Here is a 20,576-nt window from a genome sequence, read left to right as displayed (position 1 = left end):
TATGACATAACCAGTTTGCATTTTTGAAAGACTACTTCAGCTACTATTGTTGAGGAATACTAGAAGCTTGAACCTTGTCTGGAGGGTTATGCCCTCATCCAGATAGGAGTTGTGATGGTTCCAACTATGATGGTGGCACTGGAGACAGACAGAAATGGATGCATGGATACGTTTCAGCTACCTTTCCAGAGGTGGTTTTGTCAGGAATTGGTGCAGGAAAAGTATGGATAAAGGAAAAGGGTATTAATGAGGGCTCCAAAGTTTCTGTTTGAGCATCCAGGTTCTATTTCCTGAGAAGGGCAGCCCTAGAGGAAGGGCAGGCTCATCATTGAGGTCTTTGCAGGACAGCAATCTTAAGAAGATGGAGACACATTCCCTACAGTTAGGGCTGTCAGAAATATATCAGAGTTGAAGAGCCAAAAATGCATCAAAGAAACCTAAAACCAACCACCACACACCTGTGAGGATAGCTGGGGTAAGTCTGGTGAGGATATATAGAGAGGGGAGTCCTCCCACAATGGATTGGTGGGAATGTAAATTAGGAGAGGTATGATGGAAAACTGTCGGGAGCTTCCTCAAAATTAAAATAGAACTTCCAAATGGATTTAAAATCCCGCTACTGTGTATATCCTAAGGGATTGAAATCAGTATTTTAGAGACATCTGCACTTCCAGTTTTTTGCTGCATTGTTCACAATAGACAAGATTTGGGATCAATGTAAATGTCCACTGGAGAATAAATGGATAAAGAAAATGTGTTATATAAATAATGGAATGCGATTCAGCCTTCAGAAACTAGGAAATGATGTAATTTGCCACCAGAAGGATGAACCTGAAGAACATTATATTAAGTAAAATAAGCCAAGCACAGAGGAACCAATACTACATGATCTCACATCTGAAATCTAAAGAAGTTAAACTCATAGAAGTGGAGAGTAGAATGGTCATCAGCAGGGGTTGGAGAGGGGTGGTGGGAAGATGTTGGTCATAGAATACAAAATTTCAGTTAGGCAGGAGGAATAAGCCAAGAGAGCTATTGTGCATCATGGTGACTATAGTTAACAATAATGCACTGCATTATTGAAAATTGTCCAGAGAGTAGATTTTAAGTGTATTCCACAGCAAAAAGTAAGTATGTGAGGTAACACATCTGTTAATCCGCTCAAGTTAGCCATCACAATGTATACACACTTCAAAACATCTTGTTGTACAACCCCCAAAATACAGATTATTTTGTCAATTAATAAAAAACAAAGAAATTAAAAGCTAAACTTGGGGGTATTCAGTATAATTAATGGTCAGATGAAAGAAAGATGGGAACTAAAATAGTCAAGAAGAGGTACTGGAAAAAGGAGGAAGGTCAGGCTTTGGAGGTAGAGAGGAGGAGAAAGAGCATGCTGGGTGTGGAGAATAACACAGACCACGTCTCAGAGAGGCATCAATGTGTAGCACCAGATTCAGGAGCAGTAGAGAGGCTGGTCTGTCTTCTCAGTCACCTTCAATCTGAGCCTTTGCTTCTGTTGCTTTCTGGAATACCCTTTCCCACACAATTTTTAAATTTTCTTAGCATAAATAAAAGTTGACTTCATGATGTACTCATTGTGCTCTGACCTAAGTGCTATAGTACCAGAGCAGTTAGGCTCATTCTGGGTTGACCCATTTGTCTAATTTTCCCAGCTTTGTAGCTCCTTTAGTGTAGGGAACATGAATTGTTTGTTGTCTTCTCCCCAATGCCTGACACATTTGGTTACCTACATAGTAGTTGGCACTTAACAAATGGTGGTTGAATGAATGAATGAGAAACCATAGTCTGTGGTTATATCTCATATGGGCAGGTGAACACAAGAGCTGTCGTGTTTTGCTTTGAACATTGAGTCCCCACTACTTAGGAGAAGTTGTCATAAACATTATGGGATTTAAGTTGGATAGATGAGAGATGTTTGCTAGCTCAATTTAGGAAAATTTATTGGAGGTGGCAGTGTAAATGTGGTACTAGACCAGACAATAGGCCAGAGACAGGGACATAGGAGTTAACAATTTGGATGTGCAACTTGACTTCTTCAATCCAGAGGTAGTCAGGACACTAGGTAATAATTCATGCTGAGGCTGTGAACATATTCATTTTATTTAGAGATTTGACAGGGAAAGGAAGGGAATTGTAGGTGGATAACTTGAAGAAGCAGGAAAGCCTAGTAGTTTAATTCAATAACAAGAATTATTGGCATATGCTTAACAATGGAAGGGAGAGTTCCTAGGGAGAAAGAGAAGTGGAAGTTGTTGTATGTGAAAGGGTTATTTAAAGTATCTAGATGGTGGAATGCAATGCCATATGGTTCTGAGTGAATGTTCATGAGAAAAATCTTCCTTTCCTAAAGATTTTCTCATGAACATCCTTTCCTAAGGATGGGGTCATGAGTATGAGAAGAGACCTGGGGTTGGTAAAGTATGGAAAGGAAGAGGAGGATGTGGCAATGATTTCGTCTTCATGTAATTAGAGGCTCACCAGGAGTCTAGATGTGAAAAGTGAGTTTTAGGAGAGATGGTTCTTTTGTACATTAGGAACATGCACAGAGCTGAATGCACAGATTTCTGAAGGATAGCATCTAAGTGTAGACTGAATGTGAGTAGCAGTGATGTGTAGTGAGCAGCCGTGTACTAAATTAGTAGCACAACTTCAGTTGGGGAGTGGGAATGGAGGAGGAAGGAGCTGTGGGCATGAGTCAGCCAGGAGGATGGAATCAGTGGGTGGAGTCTAGAAGTGAGGATAGACACACCCACCCTTGGTTTCTGGTGAGGAAATGGAACTGTGAAGGAGCTGGTGCATTTGAATGAAGAGTAATGGCTGAGTGTCAGGAAGCCCCAGTGCCACTGCAGAGGAAGTTTGGTGACTGCAGGGCAGAGGAAGGAAGTTATCAAGATGGCCTCAAGCTGTGTGTTCCTTAGGCCAAATTATAAAAATAAGCAAAATCTGCTTTATTGCCTTTCCACTTCTATATCTTTGATATTCTTTGACTTCCGTAAGCATCCCACATTCATGTTTTCGTTCAATAAAAATTGATGGTGAACTTCCTTCATGGCGGGTGGAAAGCCATATACTGGGGGTGCAGTGAACAGAGACAGATACATTCTTAAACTTTTGGGGCTACCGAGGATGGTGAGTTTGAATAGCTTAATGTAGGTTGGTTTGCTTTGTTCCTTTTATAAACAAGGCACATAAAAATTGCTGGAAATCTCCATTATAAAATAAGGTCGAAGGCTTAGAATGAACCTCTTAATTCTGGTGAAGATTTGATAATAATGTAACAATCTTTTGAGAGGATATCTAACCATGTTTTTTTTTTTTTTTAAACCATTCAACTCTTTGAAAATCATTCGGTTCTTTCTGTGCAAACCCAAGTTGGCCAATTTAACCTGGAATTTTAATCAGGAGGTTTATAAAATGCACTGATTCAATGTAACATTCAGTACACCAGATTCCGCTAGAATTCCACCTGTTGGTTTTAAATCAGTCATTGAATGAATTTGATATTCAGTTAGCAATCATACTGAGCGTTTTGTGTGCACAACACAAGGACTGTGTATCATCAAGAAATTTGCAGGTAATTAAGACTATTTTAGAATGTAAGGTTTGAATATGATTTGTACCCCAAAACTCCAGTGTTAATGCAGGAATGTGATTGAACGTCACTGATCCATCCTAGTTTGAATGAATGGGTGGTAAGTGCAGGCAGGTGGGGTGTGGCTAGAGAGGTGGGTAACTGGGGGTACCCTGGAAGGGTAGATCTTACCTGTGACCCCCTCTCTCTCTTTGCTTTCTTGCTTCCATGAAGGAAAGAGCTTTTCTCCATTGATCCCTCCCTCCATGACATACTGCCTCACTTTGGGCCCAGGGCAGTGGAATTGACCTTCTGTGGGTCAAGACCTCTGAAACTATGAGCCACAAATAAATTTTCTCTCCTCTAAGTCATTCTCATTGGGTGTTTTAGCCACCATGATGAAGGATCTGACTAAAACAGAATGGTTGCCAGCCTCTGGCCCCTTAGAGAATCAAGGTGTTAGTATTTACTGTGTTGTCTCTCAACTGGCCCATCCTGAATTCAAGAGCTAATACAAAATGCAGTATATTATGGTTGAAAGAAAAATAATAATAAAGGTAGCTCAGTGGGAAAAAAATAATTAAGCCAAAAGTAGAAAGAGCTAATGATTAGGAACATAAGAAAGCCAAAGGACAGCATTGGCAGTGTCCTGTTATGGAATATGGTAAACTTGGCTTGTTGACTCTAATAAGGTGTTTCTCTTCCATCGGGTATTTCTCATAGTTTTCCTACTTGGGAAAATATTCTGGGCTTATCTCCATTGTTAGAGGGCCATGGTGTTTAAATAAACTTCAGTGGTAGCATTCTAAATTTTCTATTTTAGATTCCTGTGAGTTTGGTTGGCTTTAGCCTCTGATAAACCAGAGAAGTCCACAGCACCAAGTTTCTCAATGACTGAAGCTGAGGGCTACCCAACCTGGAGTCTCATCAGTAAGGTCCCTCTGGGGTTGCTTTATCCTGGCAAGTCTCCCAGCCTTGCACTTTGGTGCAGTGTCGTATAAGCAATACCAATAATGATTAACTGAGCACTTTATCTTCTCCAGTGTTAACAGTTACCCAAGTAACAACATATTCTCTCACCGCTCATGCACAGTCACTTGCAGGGTACACTTGCTGCTTTGCAGAAAGCATTCTTGAACCTTGGCAGAGCTGAGCTTTAGTGTTAGTTCTGCTGCTGGGTGACTGTGTTTAAGTCAATTAAAATCTCCTAGCTTTAGCTTCCATATCTGTAAAATATAGACTCCTATTTGAGGGTTGGAACAGGAGGAGTTTGTGGCCTAGTAACTGGATGAAACTTTGTTACTGTTTACAGAAAATTTTGGTAGAGAGGAAAAGTCCCCAATTTTTTCTTTAAAATCAGGAAGGAGGGGAAGAGGATTAGATAACCCCATCTAGGGAGAGGTTCTGCTGGGAAGAAGACAAGCATAAAGGTGGGGGCTTGTCAACATTCCAGGACAGTGGCTTCCCTCCCTGTTGCTCTTCAGAATGGGCCACCAAGTTCTATGCATCTGGAAAAATTCAGAATGAAAGGCTTCGAGAAGGGGGTGGGGGAATCGCCATGCCCGGTCAGGGTCCCTTGGGTAGCCCTCATCCCTTTCACTTGCAGGACCCAGCAGTTCTTCCCGGGGACCGCGGTTACTAAGCGCGAGAGCGTCCCTGGCAACCTCCTTCCGCGGGGTTTCCTTCCAGGCCTTGCAGCTCCTAGCTCCCGCCTCTCCCTTGACCGACCAATCGGCTCCCGGCGAGTCGCCCGGGGCAGCCGTTGAGTGGCCCGCGGGAGCTGAAGCCTCAGATGGGGAAAGGCGTGGCCAGAGGCCGGACCGCTCGGGGTCTGAGCCTCAGTGGGCGATGGTAGTGGGTCCTAGACCTTTGCTTTCAACGCCCCTTTCCCCGCCCCTCGCCGGCACACAATGACAGGTGAGTGGTCTCCTCGACCCGCGCCTGCCGCTGGGGTGACCCCCAGCAGGGTCCCTCCTCGCCTGTTAGGGCTCCAACGTCTGGCCCCAGAATCGCGGGAAGGTCGCGGAAACCCTGCATTCCTCCCCTGGGTTTTCACTTTTCTGTCTCAGCCTCACGTAAATCCGAACAAACCCACCGACACCTCCTACCTGGTCTCCTGCGCACGCGTGATTTATCTTTCTGATGCTTTTCAGGGATTGAGAAGTTATTAAACCAGAAAAAGAGCATCCGAGCCCCAGGGTCATGCAATTTCTTACACCTGTTAGCAGTTTTAAGATAGCGGATAAAATATTCTCCCCCCCCCTTTTTTTTAAATGAAATACTCCACACAATAAATATAATAAACAAGCATCCATGTGCCTAATACTAACTTATTGTTTTCCACTGTGGTGCTTGCCGCCCCAAACATGTCCCTCTTGTTCCTTCTGCTTCACTGGGCAGGGTTTTGCAGCCACTGGGGGGGTCTTACAATCACTTGGTGGTTCAAAGACAGGATTCCTTTTTTTTTCCTTACATTTATTTATTTAAATTTTTGTTATTTATTTTTTAAATACATTACAATAGTGGAATGCATTACACTCATTATTACCCATGTACAGCACGATTTTTTGTAACTCTGTATATATATATATATATATATATATATATATATATATATGCCAAATTATGCCATTATACATGTACTCTTTTTTTGCATTATAATTCTTTTTTTTTAAAATTTTTTATTGTTGGCTGTTCAAAACATTACATAGTTCTTGATATATCATATTTCACAATTTGATTCAAGTGGGTTATGAGCTCCCATTTTTACCCCATATACAGATTGCAGAATCACATCAGTTACACATCCATTGATTTACATATTGCCATACTAGTGTCTGTTGTATTCTGCTGCCTTTCCTATCCTCTACTATCCCCCCTCCCCTCCCCTCCCCTCCCCTCCCCTCTTCTCTCTCTGCTCCCTCTACTGACATTCGTTTGTCCCCCTTATATTATTTTTCCCCTTCCCCTCACTTCCTCTTGTATGTACTTTTGTATAACTCTGAGGGTCTCCTTCCATTTCCATGCATTTTCCCTTCTCTCTCCCTTTCCCTCCCACCTCTCATCCCTGTTTAATGTCAATCTTCTTCTCATGCTCTTCGACCCTACTCTGTTCTTAGTTACTCTCCTTATATCAAAGAAGACATTTGGCATTTGTTTTTTAGGGATTGGCTAGCTTCACTTAGCATAATCTGCTCTATGCATTACAATTCTTAATACACATATATACCACAATTTTTTCATATCTCTGTTTGTATATAAGATATGTTGACTTCAAATTCAAATCTTCATACATGTATTTTTCAGACTGGTCAAGTGTTTTTTCTCTGTCCAAGGCCATTTCTGTTCATCTCTGTCTGAGAAGCTCTCACGTAGGTTTTGGCAGTTAAACCTAGTCCCTTAAGGTTTTCTTCTGGTTTGCTCATGATGTTGTAAGAAACATTCTGGAACTGGGTAAAATTATTCACTTGGTCATTGTGAAAAAAGCAAGCAAAGAGTTATAATAATAAGTATTAGTGTTTTGAGGCATCTGATAAAATATTCTAGTCTTTTTTTTTAAAAAATGGAATACTTCACTCAATAAGCCCAGTCAGCAATTATCTTGTGCCTAGCCCTAACATAGTTTTTATCTCCCTAAAAAAATGGTTACAGGTACAGCTGAGGCCTCTAGCTCATTCTCCTCTCTCCTTCCTTATTGTACTCACCTACCAAAATTTAATGTTTACTTATATCCAATGTATTTTATATTCTTACTACTTATTTATCCAAAGACCAATATATAGTGTTGTTTTTAGTTTATGTAATAGTATTATACTGTACATGCTCTACGTGATTCACTAGGTGATGTGTGCCAATTCTTACACGAATTTACCAAAATTTACATATCTATCCTCCTATTGATGGACTTTTGGGTTGCTCCCTTTAAAAAATATTAGTGAAATATTCTTGTACATTCTGATTTTATACATATTCGAATTTCTCTAAGTATACATCAAGGAGTTGAAGAGCTGAGTCACAGAGAATGTCCCCTTTCAAGTTTTCTAGATACTGTACATGGCTGTCCAGTGTGTAGTACTTCATACATCATCAATAAACAGAATTTCTTTCCATTTGGAGGGGGGAAGAGAGATCATTTAGCTTTTCCTTTATTAGTCAGTCGTATGCATAAAGAAACATGACTTAAACATTGAAATCTGGTATCATTTCTTCTGATTCTGTTATAATGTATTTGTGGCAATGTTTTATTCCTTCTCTAGTTTGAAACTCAGTAAGTAGATAGAACTAAAGGAACTAGGGAGTTGAATGGGAGACACTTTGAAGGCTCTGCTTACCACAGATCTTAGGCAGGGGTGGGAAATTTCAGTAAACTTTTTATATTTGTGTCTTCTGCAGAAATGATGCATAGATTTTTATATCTTAAAATTTTTATGAGCTTAAAGTCTGGCCTTAATGTGCTAATAAAATATGTCATTTTATTTGAGGCCAGATTTTGTATTATCAATGAAACTTCTCAGTATTTCAAATGTCTGTGATTGGTTCCATATTTATCTCATGTCAATATTTACAGAAGACTATTATAGCTTTTTTCAGTATTTAAATACCTATTGACCACACATTAAATGAACCTAGCCAAACACTATGCTTGATTGTGTAGCACATGTCTCAATTTCTTAAAATGCTATTTGGGTATGAATAAAACCATAATAAAAAAACAATTGCCTGATCAAGGGGATGGACTTTTCCATAGCTGTTTTCATTCATTTTTCCAAAGAATTTGTTTAATTTCCTTGAAAATATGAGATATTTATAGCATTAGTTAATAATCTTAGTATGTGCTGCACATGCCCCCTTTGGAAATGACTGAATTAGGATGTAGAGAAGTTAAAACATTGTAAGGGACATAGATCAGCAAAAGAAACCATAGGCTTTTAAAAATGGAGGAACGATTTCTTCCTTCGAAGTTTGGTAGAATCTACCAGTCAATACTAGGTTTGAGGTTTTATTTGAGGGAAGACTGAATAGATTCAGTTTCTTTAGTCACTACAGGGGTACTTGGGCTACCTATCTCTTCCTTGAGTTTGACTATTTATATCTTTTTAAATAATTTTATCCGTTCATGATTGGCATAAAGTTGTCAGCAATATTGTTTTATAAACTTTTTAACATTTTCTGGGTTTGTAGTAATATTCCCTCTTTTGTTTCTGATATTAGTAATTTTTCCTCTCATGTTTATAAGTCTGGCAAGAGGTTTACCAGTTTTATTGATAGGGTTTTATTAATTTTTCCCTACTTGCCCATTTTCTGTTTCATTGATTTTTTTCTATTATTTTTTCCTTGTATTTTGTGTTTGCTTTGTGTTTTTCCCCCACCAAGATTAAAATACAGGTCACTGATTTTTGGCTCATTCTAATTTTCTAATAGAAGCGGTAAAACTATAACCTTCCATCCAATTACTATTTAGATGCGTTTCACAAATTTTGGTGTTCTGTTTTTATTCTCATTAAGTGAATGCAATTTTCTAATTTCCTGTGTGATTTCTAGACTGGTTCATGAGTTATTTAGAGCTGTGTTGTTTAATTTTCTTCTGTTTGGGGACTTTCCAAATATCTACTATTTATTTCTAATTCTGATATGTTCAGAGAACATACGTACTTTGTATGATTTCAATATTTTATGATTATTTGAGACTTGTTTTATGGTATATAATATGGTCTATATTGGTGAATGTTTTCTACGCAGTTGGGAATAGAACAATCTGCTCTTTGGGGTAGATGTTTTCCTGATATAAATTAAGTCCAGGTAGTTGTAATGTCATTCAAAAAGTCTGTTAGCCAATTTTCTGTTTACTTTTTCTATTAATTACTGAGCAAAGAGTGTTGAAATATCCAACTACAATTGTGTATTTGTCTATTTCTCATTTTAGTTCTCAGTCTTTTTGTTATTCATTTCTTAATGATATTAGATAGACATTTAAAATTGTATGTCTCTTTGATCCCTTTATCCTTATTTCTAACTTTATCTCTGATAATATTTCTTGTTCTGAAATCTATTTGGTAGCCGCTTCAGTGTTCTTTTGGTTTGTGTTTACAAAGTATACATTTTTCTGCACTTTCAATTTTAACTTATTTGTGTTTTATATTTAAAATGGGAGTTTTCTAGTCAGCATACAGCTTAATATTGTTATTCAAAAACTATTCTAAAAATCTGTGACTTTTAATTGGATTGTTTAGACCATTTATTGTAATTATCGATATAGTTGGATTTATATCTATCATTTTGTAATTTGTTTTTGCTTTGTCTTGCTTTTTCCTCCCCCCCCCTTAAATTAATTATATGTCTTCCATTTTTTTCTTCACTTTTTGCTTATTAGCGAGAACTTTTTTTTTCCTTAGAAATTACTCCAGGTCAGCAACACTTTGTTATCTTGGTCAGGACCCCTTTACAAAATATTGAATATCTCAAAGGGCTTTCATATACATATGTATACTTATATATGTGTATATATATATTTATATGAAATTAAAATTTAGAAACTAAAATATGAATTCATTTAAAAAACTGTAATAACACATTATATACTAACAAATTACATATTTATTTATTTATTTTAATATTTATTTTTTAGATGTAGATGGACACAACACAATGCCTTTATTTCTATGTGGTGCTGAGGATCTAACCCGAGTCCCGCTCGTGCTAGGCGAGTGCTCTACCTCTGAGCCACAATCCCAGCCCCCTACATATTTATTAAACATGAATTTCTACAACAAAAATTACTGATAAATATGGTATTGGTTTACATTTTTGATAAAGTTCTTTAATTTCTAGTTTAATAGCTGAATTTACATATATTTTTTGCTCATTCTGTTGTGATATCACATGTAATGACACCTCTGGAAAGCACTGTAAATTTGTGAGATAATGGGTCAAAAAAAAAAAGGTGAATAGCATCCAAGTATTTACTATTAAAATAATTTTAACTTTTTCACTCCTGAAAAGGTCTTAGACTGTGAATGGGGAACTTAGGTTACATTGTTGAGAAAACTACTGCTCTAAAGTTTGCAACATGGGTTTTTAACTATCACAGGATACATTTAAATAACATTCTATTCAGTTATAAGACCTATGTTATATTTCCATCTAAACCCTCAATTATTTGTACTCATTACCATATAATTACTTGTATTTTATACACTCCACAAGAAACTTTTTTGTTATTTTTATTTTAACCAAATTTGAAAGGAAATTTGAAAAGAAATTTGAAAGTTAGGAAAGTTTTCTTTTTAGTATTAGCACAAATGCTTACCATTTCTGACATTCTTCATTTCTTTGTGTAGATCCAAGTTTCCATCTGGTATAATTTCCTTTTGCCTGAAGAATTTCCTTTAACAATTCTTTTATTACAGGTCTGCTGCTGATGAATTCTTTTGGTTTTTCTTTCAAAATATTTTATTTCATCTTACTGTTTCAAGAATATTTTCACTAGATAGGGAATTCTAGTCTTACACTTTGATCCCAAGCACTAGAAATAAGAAAGAAAGAAGGAGAAAAAGATAAATAAATAATACAGTGGAAATTTTGCTTAATTATCTTCTGGCTTGCATATTTTCTGATAGTAATTCTGAACTAATTCTGATCTTTGTTCCCTTCTACTTAGTCTTTCTTTTCCTTGATTTTAAACTCTTCTCTGTAAACTCTTCACTGGTTTTCAGCAATTTGACTTCAGTGAGCCTTGGGTGGAAATTCTGGTAGTGGGGTGTATGCATGTATGTGTGTTTATTCTCTTGGAGTTTGTGGAGATTATAGTTTTCATCACATTTGGAAAATGGTCATATGTCTTCACATGTTTTTACCCTCTCCTCTCTCCTAATGACATTTTAAATAGAAGATATTAAAACACTTACTCTTGTACTATAGGCTACTGGAATGACTTTTTATTTTCAGTGTTAAAAAACCCCTCTGTGCTTCAGTTTGGTTAGGATTGAGCTCACCAATCTTTATTTATCTGATGCCTAATCTGTTATTAATCCCATCTAGTGAAATTGTGCAAGTATATATTGTATAGGTACATATTATACATTTCCTCTCTAAAGTTCCATTTGGCTCTTTTGTTGTTATTGCAGTACTGGGGATAGAACTAGAAGTACATTATCACTGAGCTGCATCCCTGGCCTGTTTTATGTTTTATTTTGAGACAGGGTCTCACTAAGTTGCCCAGGCTGGCCTAGAAATTGGGATCCTCCTGCCTCAGGCTCCATAGTTGCTAGGATTGCAGGCATGTGCTACCACACAGGGGGCTCCATTTGGTTTATTCTTTTTTTAAATCTTACATCTCTCTCTTAATTATGTACTTGTCCTAAATGCTTTCTAGAATCATCACCTCTGCCATTTCTAGAGTTGCATCCATTGACTGATTTTTCCTAATTAGGGATCACATTCTCCTATCTCTTGGGATGTCTGGTAGTTTTAGACTGGGTGCTGGACATTGTGTTATTACATAGTGGACTGTCTTGATGTTGTCTGGCAGTTAAGTCACTTGTGGAGCAGTTTCCTATCTTTGAGGCCTGTTTTCAGGCTTTGTTTGCCACAGCGAGTCTGTGATATTTTCCCTCCAGGGTCAGTTCTGCCTTACCTCAAATGTGTGTCCCCTCTGAGGTCTCCATTGGATGGTTCGAGTATTCACCATTTATTCTCTTATTAGTCTGAGTTCAAAACTTATCTGCACCCTCAGTGACCTCTAGAAATTTTCAACTTCTAGCTCTGTCATCTCTCTTTGCTGACATTTATGGAAGGTCCCATGATGTATATGCAGGCTCTGACTCAGTGAAGGCTTACATGGAGCCCTATAGAGATTTCTAGAGCTCTTTGTCTGTTGAGCTCACTTTATTCCAGAATCCTATTTCACAGTGTCTAGCTGCCTCAGTCTCCCCAAATTCTGATTGCTTTCTTGGTTCACAAAGGCCTCCAGGCTCATTTTATTTTTATCTGTTTTTTTTCCATGTTGGTTTGGAAATTGCCTTCATGTGCAATGCCATTATAATCAGAGAATTATCTTAATTGTTTCTCTTCTCTTAGGGGTCAGAGTCCTGTGCTGCTTGTTGTCCAAAGTACAAGAGCAATTTCATATATCTGGTGTAGATTTTTGAAAGTAAGAGTCTAGTGGTAATTTTATTCTTTGATCATGGTTGGAGGTAGGAGTTTAAGTTTTTTAAGTCAACACAACTTCAGTTTTCTTGGCCAATAACAACAACAATAAAAATACATGATGGTGAAATACTTTGATGAGATATCATCATGCAATGTCTTTTATTCAGTCTTCCTGAATGGTTTCAAAAGACGGTTGGCTGGAGCTTGCATTCCAGGTGTGTCTATAAAATACTGTCTCTTCGTGTGATGCTTACTGTCATACATGAGCAGCTCTACTTCATGAGTTCTCAATAACTGAGTTTTATGCTTTAGATTCCAGATTCAAAGTGACAGCCCATCCTTAATTTAAAAACAAATCTGTAAGTGCTAATCTACACTAGATTTATTTTTCTCAGTCCTCATATCTCCCTTGGCTTATGAACCAGTGTCTCTTGGGAAGAGATGTCTCATGGTTCAATATTTGACAATTCTGGGTTGAGATATCTCAAGATGTCAACACAGCAGGTATTAGAAAAACTCAAATGGCATTCTGCACTGGAAATTCCATGGTCAAAAGACCAAGTGAGCTCTTGGTTATTGGATCCGTTATTGTCCAGAATTATCCAAAGTAAAGTAGGAGTGGTCTATTCACGTTGAAACTTCTTGCTAGAAGAAAACTAAATTATTCCTAGATTTGATTGACATGGAGAAAAGGTGAGAACCAAGACAATCTTCGGGACCCTACAGCCTCAAGTTATTTTGAATTTGCTTTTTCAAAAAGCAACTTTATAGATGAGGCAAGTGAGGCACAGAGAGATTAGTAATTTGCCCTACGTCCCATACCTAGTAAATAGCAAGGCCAATATTTTAATCCCTATCTGTTAGATTGCATAGTTTAAGCTCTTGATTTGAATTTGTTATGGTGAAACAGTACTACTCTCATAATTTAAAAAAAATTAAAAATTCAAATGGCCAATTAAAAAAAATTAAACCCTACTACATTCTAGAGACACAGAGAAGAAAATATATTTATTTTGTTTATCACGTGGAAGCATGAGGAATGATTTAGAACAAATATCTAATGAGTTAGGAAGCACTGTAACTGATACTAAGATTTGGCCTTTTATTGGTATGTTTAATGAGATTAAGTAATATGACTTTCTAATTCTGCTTGTGTCAAAACAGGTCAGATTTACAGATCATGTTTGGGCACCATGGAACCTTTAGGTTCTACTTTAACAGCAACTTATGCCTGCCCTCCACCAGCACCAACCAGCTTTCTACCAGCTATCAGTACCCTGGCATCGAGCTACAGGAACTACTTTCCCCATCGCAATTTTACCCACAGCTTGAGCCTTCCTTGGAGACCCAGCACATACTACAAAGTTGCCTCCAACTTTCCGACGTTGGGCCCATACTGCACCAGATCACAGAGGGTGTCAGAGAGCAGCATGCTTCCCTTTGTTTCCAACAGAACCACTCTCTTCACAAGATATACTCCTGATGATTGGTACAGGTCCAATTTAACCAACTTCCAAGAGTCTAATACATCCCGGCACAATTCAGAGAGACTCAGAGTAGACACATCTCGCCTCATTCAAGACAAGTATCAACAAACAAGAAAAACCCAGGCCGACACCAACCAAAATTTGGGAGAACGTGTCAATGACATAGGATTTTGGAAATCTGAAATCACTCATGAGTTGGATGAAATGATTGGGGAGACAAATGCACTTACTGATGTTAAGAAAAGATTGGAGAGGGCTTTGGCAGAGTCTGAAGCCCCCCTTCAGGTAACTATAGAGTTTACGATAAAAGGCATTGCATTTGGATTATTATAGTCCACTGATTGAATTTCTGAGGTTATTTATTTATTTTGTGTCAGATTATGCTTCATTTCACTTTTAGACACAATCCTCTACCAATGAATCTGTAACTGGTTTCAGTAATGGTAGAACCATTGCCAATTCAACACACTATGCAACCACCTTAAGTTCTCAATGCAAAGACTAATTAAGGAGACTTCATTAGAATGCACAATGTTTGAGGTGAAAATATCATCTTAATTCTTAAAAAGCCTTCTTGATCCCTGCTGTCCCTAGATAAAGATTAAAAATATTTAAGGAAAAGAATTTTAATTCTCTTAGTTTGTGTCATGAATTGCCTCCTGTATACATGTTGTGATTCTGTTTCAGGGGACAAATTGTCAAATGAGACCACTTTATGAAATAGAGGGAGCTTTTTAAAATAGAGACATGGGACTGAAGTTAGGACAACTACCATGGTCATAGAGGCAGTTTCCAGTTAGTTACTGGTCTCCTAGCTGGCTTTTGAGTGAGCTCAAATCATGTCCAACCCTTGCACCACATGATAGGTCCTCCAACCCCATGCCGCCCTCCACCATCGAAAGAGGACATTCCATATTTGTATGTGAGAAAATCATAGAAATTATTATGGAAGTTGTATATATTTTGATGAGCATAGCTAACATCTTCATGTTTGCATGAGATGTTTGTATTTCCTTGTGAAAAAGCATTTGCAGTGGGTCTTCAATATGGTACCTGTAGGTAGGAGAGTTTGGAGAGCAAGGAGCTGGAATGTCTAGTAGTTTAAGGAGTTTGTTGAGCATCCTACACACTGTTACTTCCTATCAAACCCCCTCCCGACTAACCACAAGCACACACAAACAAAACTCCCAGAATCCTGACGAAGGTTGGTAGACACAAACATTAGTAGTACACTAATGGTGATTTTTAAAAATCAATTCATTCTGAATTGAAGGCCTCCTATACTTCCTCTGAGTCCTAGCTCATATTGAAGATTATTGTTTATTCTACAGCCCTTACCCTACCTTCATGGATTGAAAGTATCCTTAAAACGATAGTTGGTTGTCCTCTTAATTTTCAGATGAGATTTAGTGATGACTTTTAGTAAGATGATTCTAATTTCAGTTTTTGTCTGGATGTTCTTGTGTGCTCGAACACTTACTGTCAAAACAGAATCAGAAGGTTCTTATTAAAATTAAAGTTAGTTGCAAGAACACAAATCTCAAAAGAAAATATAGATGATCAGCTATATAAGGAAAAATGCTAAATTTAATAAGACAACATTAAATCAATATGGTGACCATCTTTGGCCTATCAGATTTTTGGTAGTAAAAACTTATAACATCTATGATTGGCAAAGGAGAAGAAAAGAGGCACTTTATGCATTACTGGTGGGACCATGGGTTGGTAGAAATTTTTCTGGAAAACAATTTAGTAATATAACCTAAAATAATCAAGAGTTCTCCTGGACCATTAATTCTCCTTCTACTAAGTGTAAATTATATTAAATAATGAGAGATACATGCAAAGATATTGTTCAATTATATCTGAATTATAGAGTACATACTTTCATATTTTATGCTTTTAAAAAAATTAACATTATACAGTAATCTCATGTCATAAAATAGTTTTTTCAAAAAAGCATTTTAACAGCTACATAATGTTCTTTCATACATTATTTATCATTAGCAATCTAAGTTGTTTTTCCATTGGAGTCATTAACATACTCTGTCTCAAAGCATACTTTGTTACAGGGGTCTACTATTTAATGCCAATTATAAAGCATTACATAAAATTGTAAGGACATATTGGCTTCCATTTAAAGAAAAACAAATAAAACAGAAAAATATGGTCAAGTCTTATTTTCTACATTTTTCTCCTTAATAAAAGCATATTATTTTTGTATTAGGAAATAAAAAATTATACTTTAAAAGCAATCCCTTGAAGTTTTGGCTACATATATATTTGGTATCTTTTAAAAAATAATCATTAATTTCTTCCTTACTCTTTTCCTTAGAAAATATTTGGAAATAATATCTTTAAGTCCATGTTTCATGTTATAGAAGTATTTCTCTTGAATCAACTAATGCTAGCTAACTTTCGAAGATGCTATTGTGGAGATCGAATAGAGGTCATCTGCCTAATTTGTCAACTTTCCAAATTGGGAATGTTTTCAATATATGATTATTATTATTATTACTGGTACCAGGGATTGAACTCAGGGGCACTCAGCCCCTGGGCCACATTCCAGCCCTATTTTGTATTTTTAGAGACAGAGTCTCACTGAGTTGCTTAGTGCCTCACTTTTGCTGAGGCTGGCTTTGAACTTTTGATCCTCCTGCCTCAGCCTCCTGAGCCACTGGGATTATAAATGTGCATCTCTGCGCCCAGCTTTTCAAATTATTTTGAAGAGCTAATTCTTTAAACTAGCACAAAGATTTACTTAGTGTCACTGTCATTTTCATGCTAAAGTCTCACAAAATGGTTTCAAAAGTTGGTATTGGGAGTTTCTATTGATATTCATTAAACATTATTTTAGAACTGATAGACACTGGTTATGGTCAGTTTAAATTAACATATTCTATTATTTCTTGATCTGTAGGTTGCTCGAGAATGTCTCTTTCATCGAGAGAAGAGAATGGGAATTGATCTAGTTCATGACGAAGTTGAGAAACAACTGCTGACGGTAAATATGAGGGAAATGCTTCCATAACGAGAAGTTTAGTAATTAACTTGTTTTTATAATGTAGAAATAAAATGGTGTTACATAAAGTCATTATAAGAGCATACCAGATGTCTATAGCACTTCAAAAGGTAGATTTTTCATGTTTTAAAAGTAACACGTGTTAACTGGGGATTTGAAAATATAGAAAATAATAAAGATAAACATTGCTTGCAGCTTCACTGGACAGAAATTGGCATCAATTTTGGAGTGTTTCATTTTATTAAACATGCTTAGATACACCAACCAACTCACACAAGGGCGCACTGACATGTGTTAAAGATTAGGATCATGCTGTGTTTATGAATTTAAATAGTGTTTTATTTAGAGTTATATTGGGACAATTTTCTTTTATCATTAGATTTTGTTTGAATATATTATTTTTAATGTTACAGCATTCTACAATGTAAAGGTGCTTACCATTTTTTAAAAATGTTGATCCTCTCTTAGAGTAGTTAGGTTGTTTCCTTCTGCCACTCTTTTTCAATTTTAGTTACATACTGCAGTATGTAAAATTATTACTGTTGATAATTGTGTAACTGTACACACTTCTGTTACCTCTTTAGATTACATTTCAGGAAATGTAAAAGGGAATATGTATTTGGAAGAAAGAAAGCCTTTTTACATCAGCAAATTGCCACCCAGAAGCTGAGAGTTGTATCTGAATGATTCTGCTGAATTCTGTCTTCCACAGTCTCTCTTCCTCCTTCTACTCATTAATCTTGATTTAGTTCTGAGTTCTCTGATCTTGACTTTCTGGACTAGTCACCATGAGATCTCTGCCTTTAAGATTTCAGCCAATATACACTTGAGGCCTTTCCCATTCTCTTTCTCCTGCCCAGATATTTTCTTAAGCATGAGTTTTATATCCCTAGGTGTCTCAACATGTTTTATTTAACATGTATCAGTTGTAGTTATTGATGGGTTTCAGTGTGATATTTCCACCCAGGCATACAGCATTCACTGATCTAACCCAATCTCCCTTCATCCTCCTCTTGGCTCCCAATACCCTTCTCAGCCTACTATACCCTGTTGTCTACCCCTTTCTATTGATGGTGCCAGTGTCCTCAGTGTTTGGAGTGCAGCCATTGTCTCTTCAACCCCTTTAATAAGTGTTCAGTCCTTCTTTCCAGGTGGATCATGGGAAATTTCCAGACCCTTTCCCTTCCCCAAATTCTACTAGACAAGATATATTGTCGCCAATTTCTTCCTTCAGATAAAAACTATTCTGGGACACTCTAATTCCTATAGGAGAAAACCACCAAGGCCTTCCTTTGCTGGCTCCCATCTAACATCTCAGCTTTGTTTCCCTTTCTGAATCATGAAAGTTCTGCTATGAGTCTGTCTTCTTCATCCCTGAACTAGGTTTGCAGGGTTCCACCTCTTTGCCCTTGTTTGACTGATCCGTGGTAAGAATGAGTCCTTGATGATGATCTAACAATATGGTCATCCAAGTAATTACATCTTTATATTTTAACGGTGCCCTAGTCTTTTTTCATTGGCTCATTACATTAAGAATGATAAGCATGAGCTGGGTTATAACTTGGTGGTAGAGCACTTGCCTAGGATATGGAGGCCTGGGTTTGATCCTTAGCACCACCTACAAATAAATAAATAAAGGTATTTTTTAAAATGATAAGCAAAACTTTTTTCTTTGCTCTTTCCTTTCTTTCACTGTCTGATTCTCTGAGAGAAATATGAACTGAAAAAATAAATTCAGGAAATCTTTGGCCACTACAGGAAGTCTATGCACGTTACTTGTAAAAATCATGGTCCCCCCTGTTGCATGGGAGTAATTATGAATAGGAAATCCTGAATGAAATAGCTTTGCATTAATGGGTCCCTGATCTGTTGTTTCTTTTTTCCCAGCTTCTGATGAATCTTGCAATTCTTAAAATAATCTGTCATGTACTTTGTCATCCTAAATGGGAAGGAATTTGCCAGAATCTGTTCTTTGGCCTTTTGTTCTCACTGATCCTGAGATGTCCAATGGGAAGAAAACTATAAGCTACTTTTAACAACTACAGTTCAGCAGTTTGCTCATAAACAGACATACGGTGTTTTCAAGAGATGTTTTTTGAAACTTGGCTATCATTAGCATTTCTTTTATTCTAGGAGTGGTCCTCAAACATGCCTTTACATTAGAATCATGTGATGAAGATTTTAAAAATATCAGTGACTGGGACTTTTCCCCAGAGATTTTGATTCAGATCTGGAATGGGGGCTAAGCATGAATGGTTTTCAAATATTACCATGGAAATAGTTTTTAGCTTTTAACATTAAATTTATTTTTAACTTATACATAAAAACAAAACCTATACATTAATAGGTTAATGTGATGTTTCAATATATGTATACATTATGCACATATGTATTGATTCAGATTCAAATACATGTTTAAGTCAGATTAAACATTTCTGTCTCCTCAAACATTTACATTTACATTACATTGTTATCCATAATCACTTGCACATGATAGGTCTTTCAGTCCTGTTTATTCCTTCTCAACACTAGTGAGATGAGAAAACTTCAAATTCAATACTGGGAAGATTATTTAAATGCCACCTTAAGACATAAAATACAGGACTGTAAGTGGATCAAATGACTGGAAGCTACTGGGGTTATGATTGTAAGTTTATTTGAGTGAATACTTCTATTGTATGTTATAAATTTTGTAAACGAAGTGTCAATTGAATATAGAATATTGAACTTTTACATCATCTTGATAATCATTTTCCCCATTTAAAAGACTTTGCAGCTTTATACAGATAACACTAAGTGTAAAATTTTGAATAAAATATTTATTTTTTCCAAAAATAAATCAGAGGTAGTTTGTAATGGACTTTTACATTTTCTGGTAATAGTTTATACTCCACTTAACCAAGAGATCCATTAACTAAATGATTTTGTTATCAATATCAAATACCTATTCCAGTTGTATTACTTTCATAAAGCTATTCTTGTAATATCTCAATCTGACCCAGATGATAGTTGCCATGGAAATCTTAATGAATAGTCAGAATTAAGAACAAGTGCTTCAAAACCACAAAATATTGCTGAAAGAAATGGAAGATGATCTAAAAAAATGGACATAACATGTTCATGATTTGGAAGACTTGTTGGTGTTAAGAGAAAAATATTTCCCAAACTGATCCATAGAGTCAACACAATTTCTATCAAAGTCCCAGCTGACTTCCTAGTGGAAATGGAGAAGTAAATCCTAAAATTCATGTGGAAATCTAAGCAATGCCAAATAGTCAAATAATATTGAAAAAGAGGAAAGTTGGAGGATTCTCACTTCCCAATT

General features: G+C 36.7%; 1 protein-coding gene across 1 annotated transcript in view; it reads left to right on the top strand.

Moving 5' to 3' along the window:
- The first annotated feature begins 5,396 nt into the window (after positions 1–5,396).
- Tekt3 (tektin 3) overlaps positions 5,397–20,576 on the top strand; it is a 37,765-nt gene continuing 22,585 nt past the window's right edge. The window contains exons 1-3 of the mRNA XM_046420704.2: positions 5,397–5,512; positions 13,907–14,514; positions 17,150–17,233. Of these exons, the coding sequence (XP_046276660.1) occupies positions 5,506–5,512; positions 13,907–14,514; positions 17,150–17,233 (699 nt within the window). The 5' untranslated portion in view covers positions 5,397–5,505. The remainder of the gene's footprint in view (positions 5,513–13,906; positions 14,515–17,149; positions 17,234–20,576) is intronic.

The sequence above is a fragment of the Marmota monax genome, unplaced genomic scaffold (assembly GCF_021218885.2).
Source record: "Marmota monax isolate L192 unplaced genomic scaffold, Marmota_monax_Labrador192_F-V1.1 WCK01_AAM20220418_F8-fsc00251, whole genome shotgun sequence".
NCBI lineage: Eukaryota > Metazoa > Chordata > Mammalia > Rodentia > Sciuridae > Marmota > Marmota monax.
This window is presented reverse-complemented; position numbering and strand designations above follow the sequence as displayed.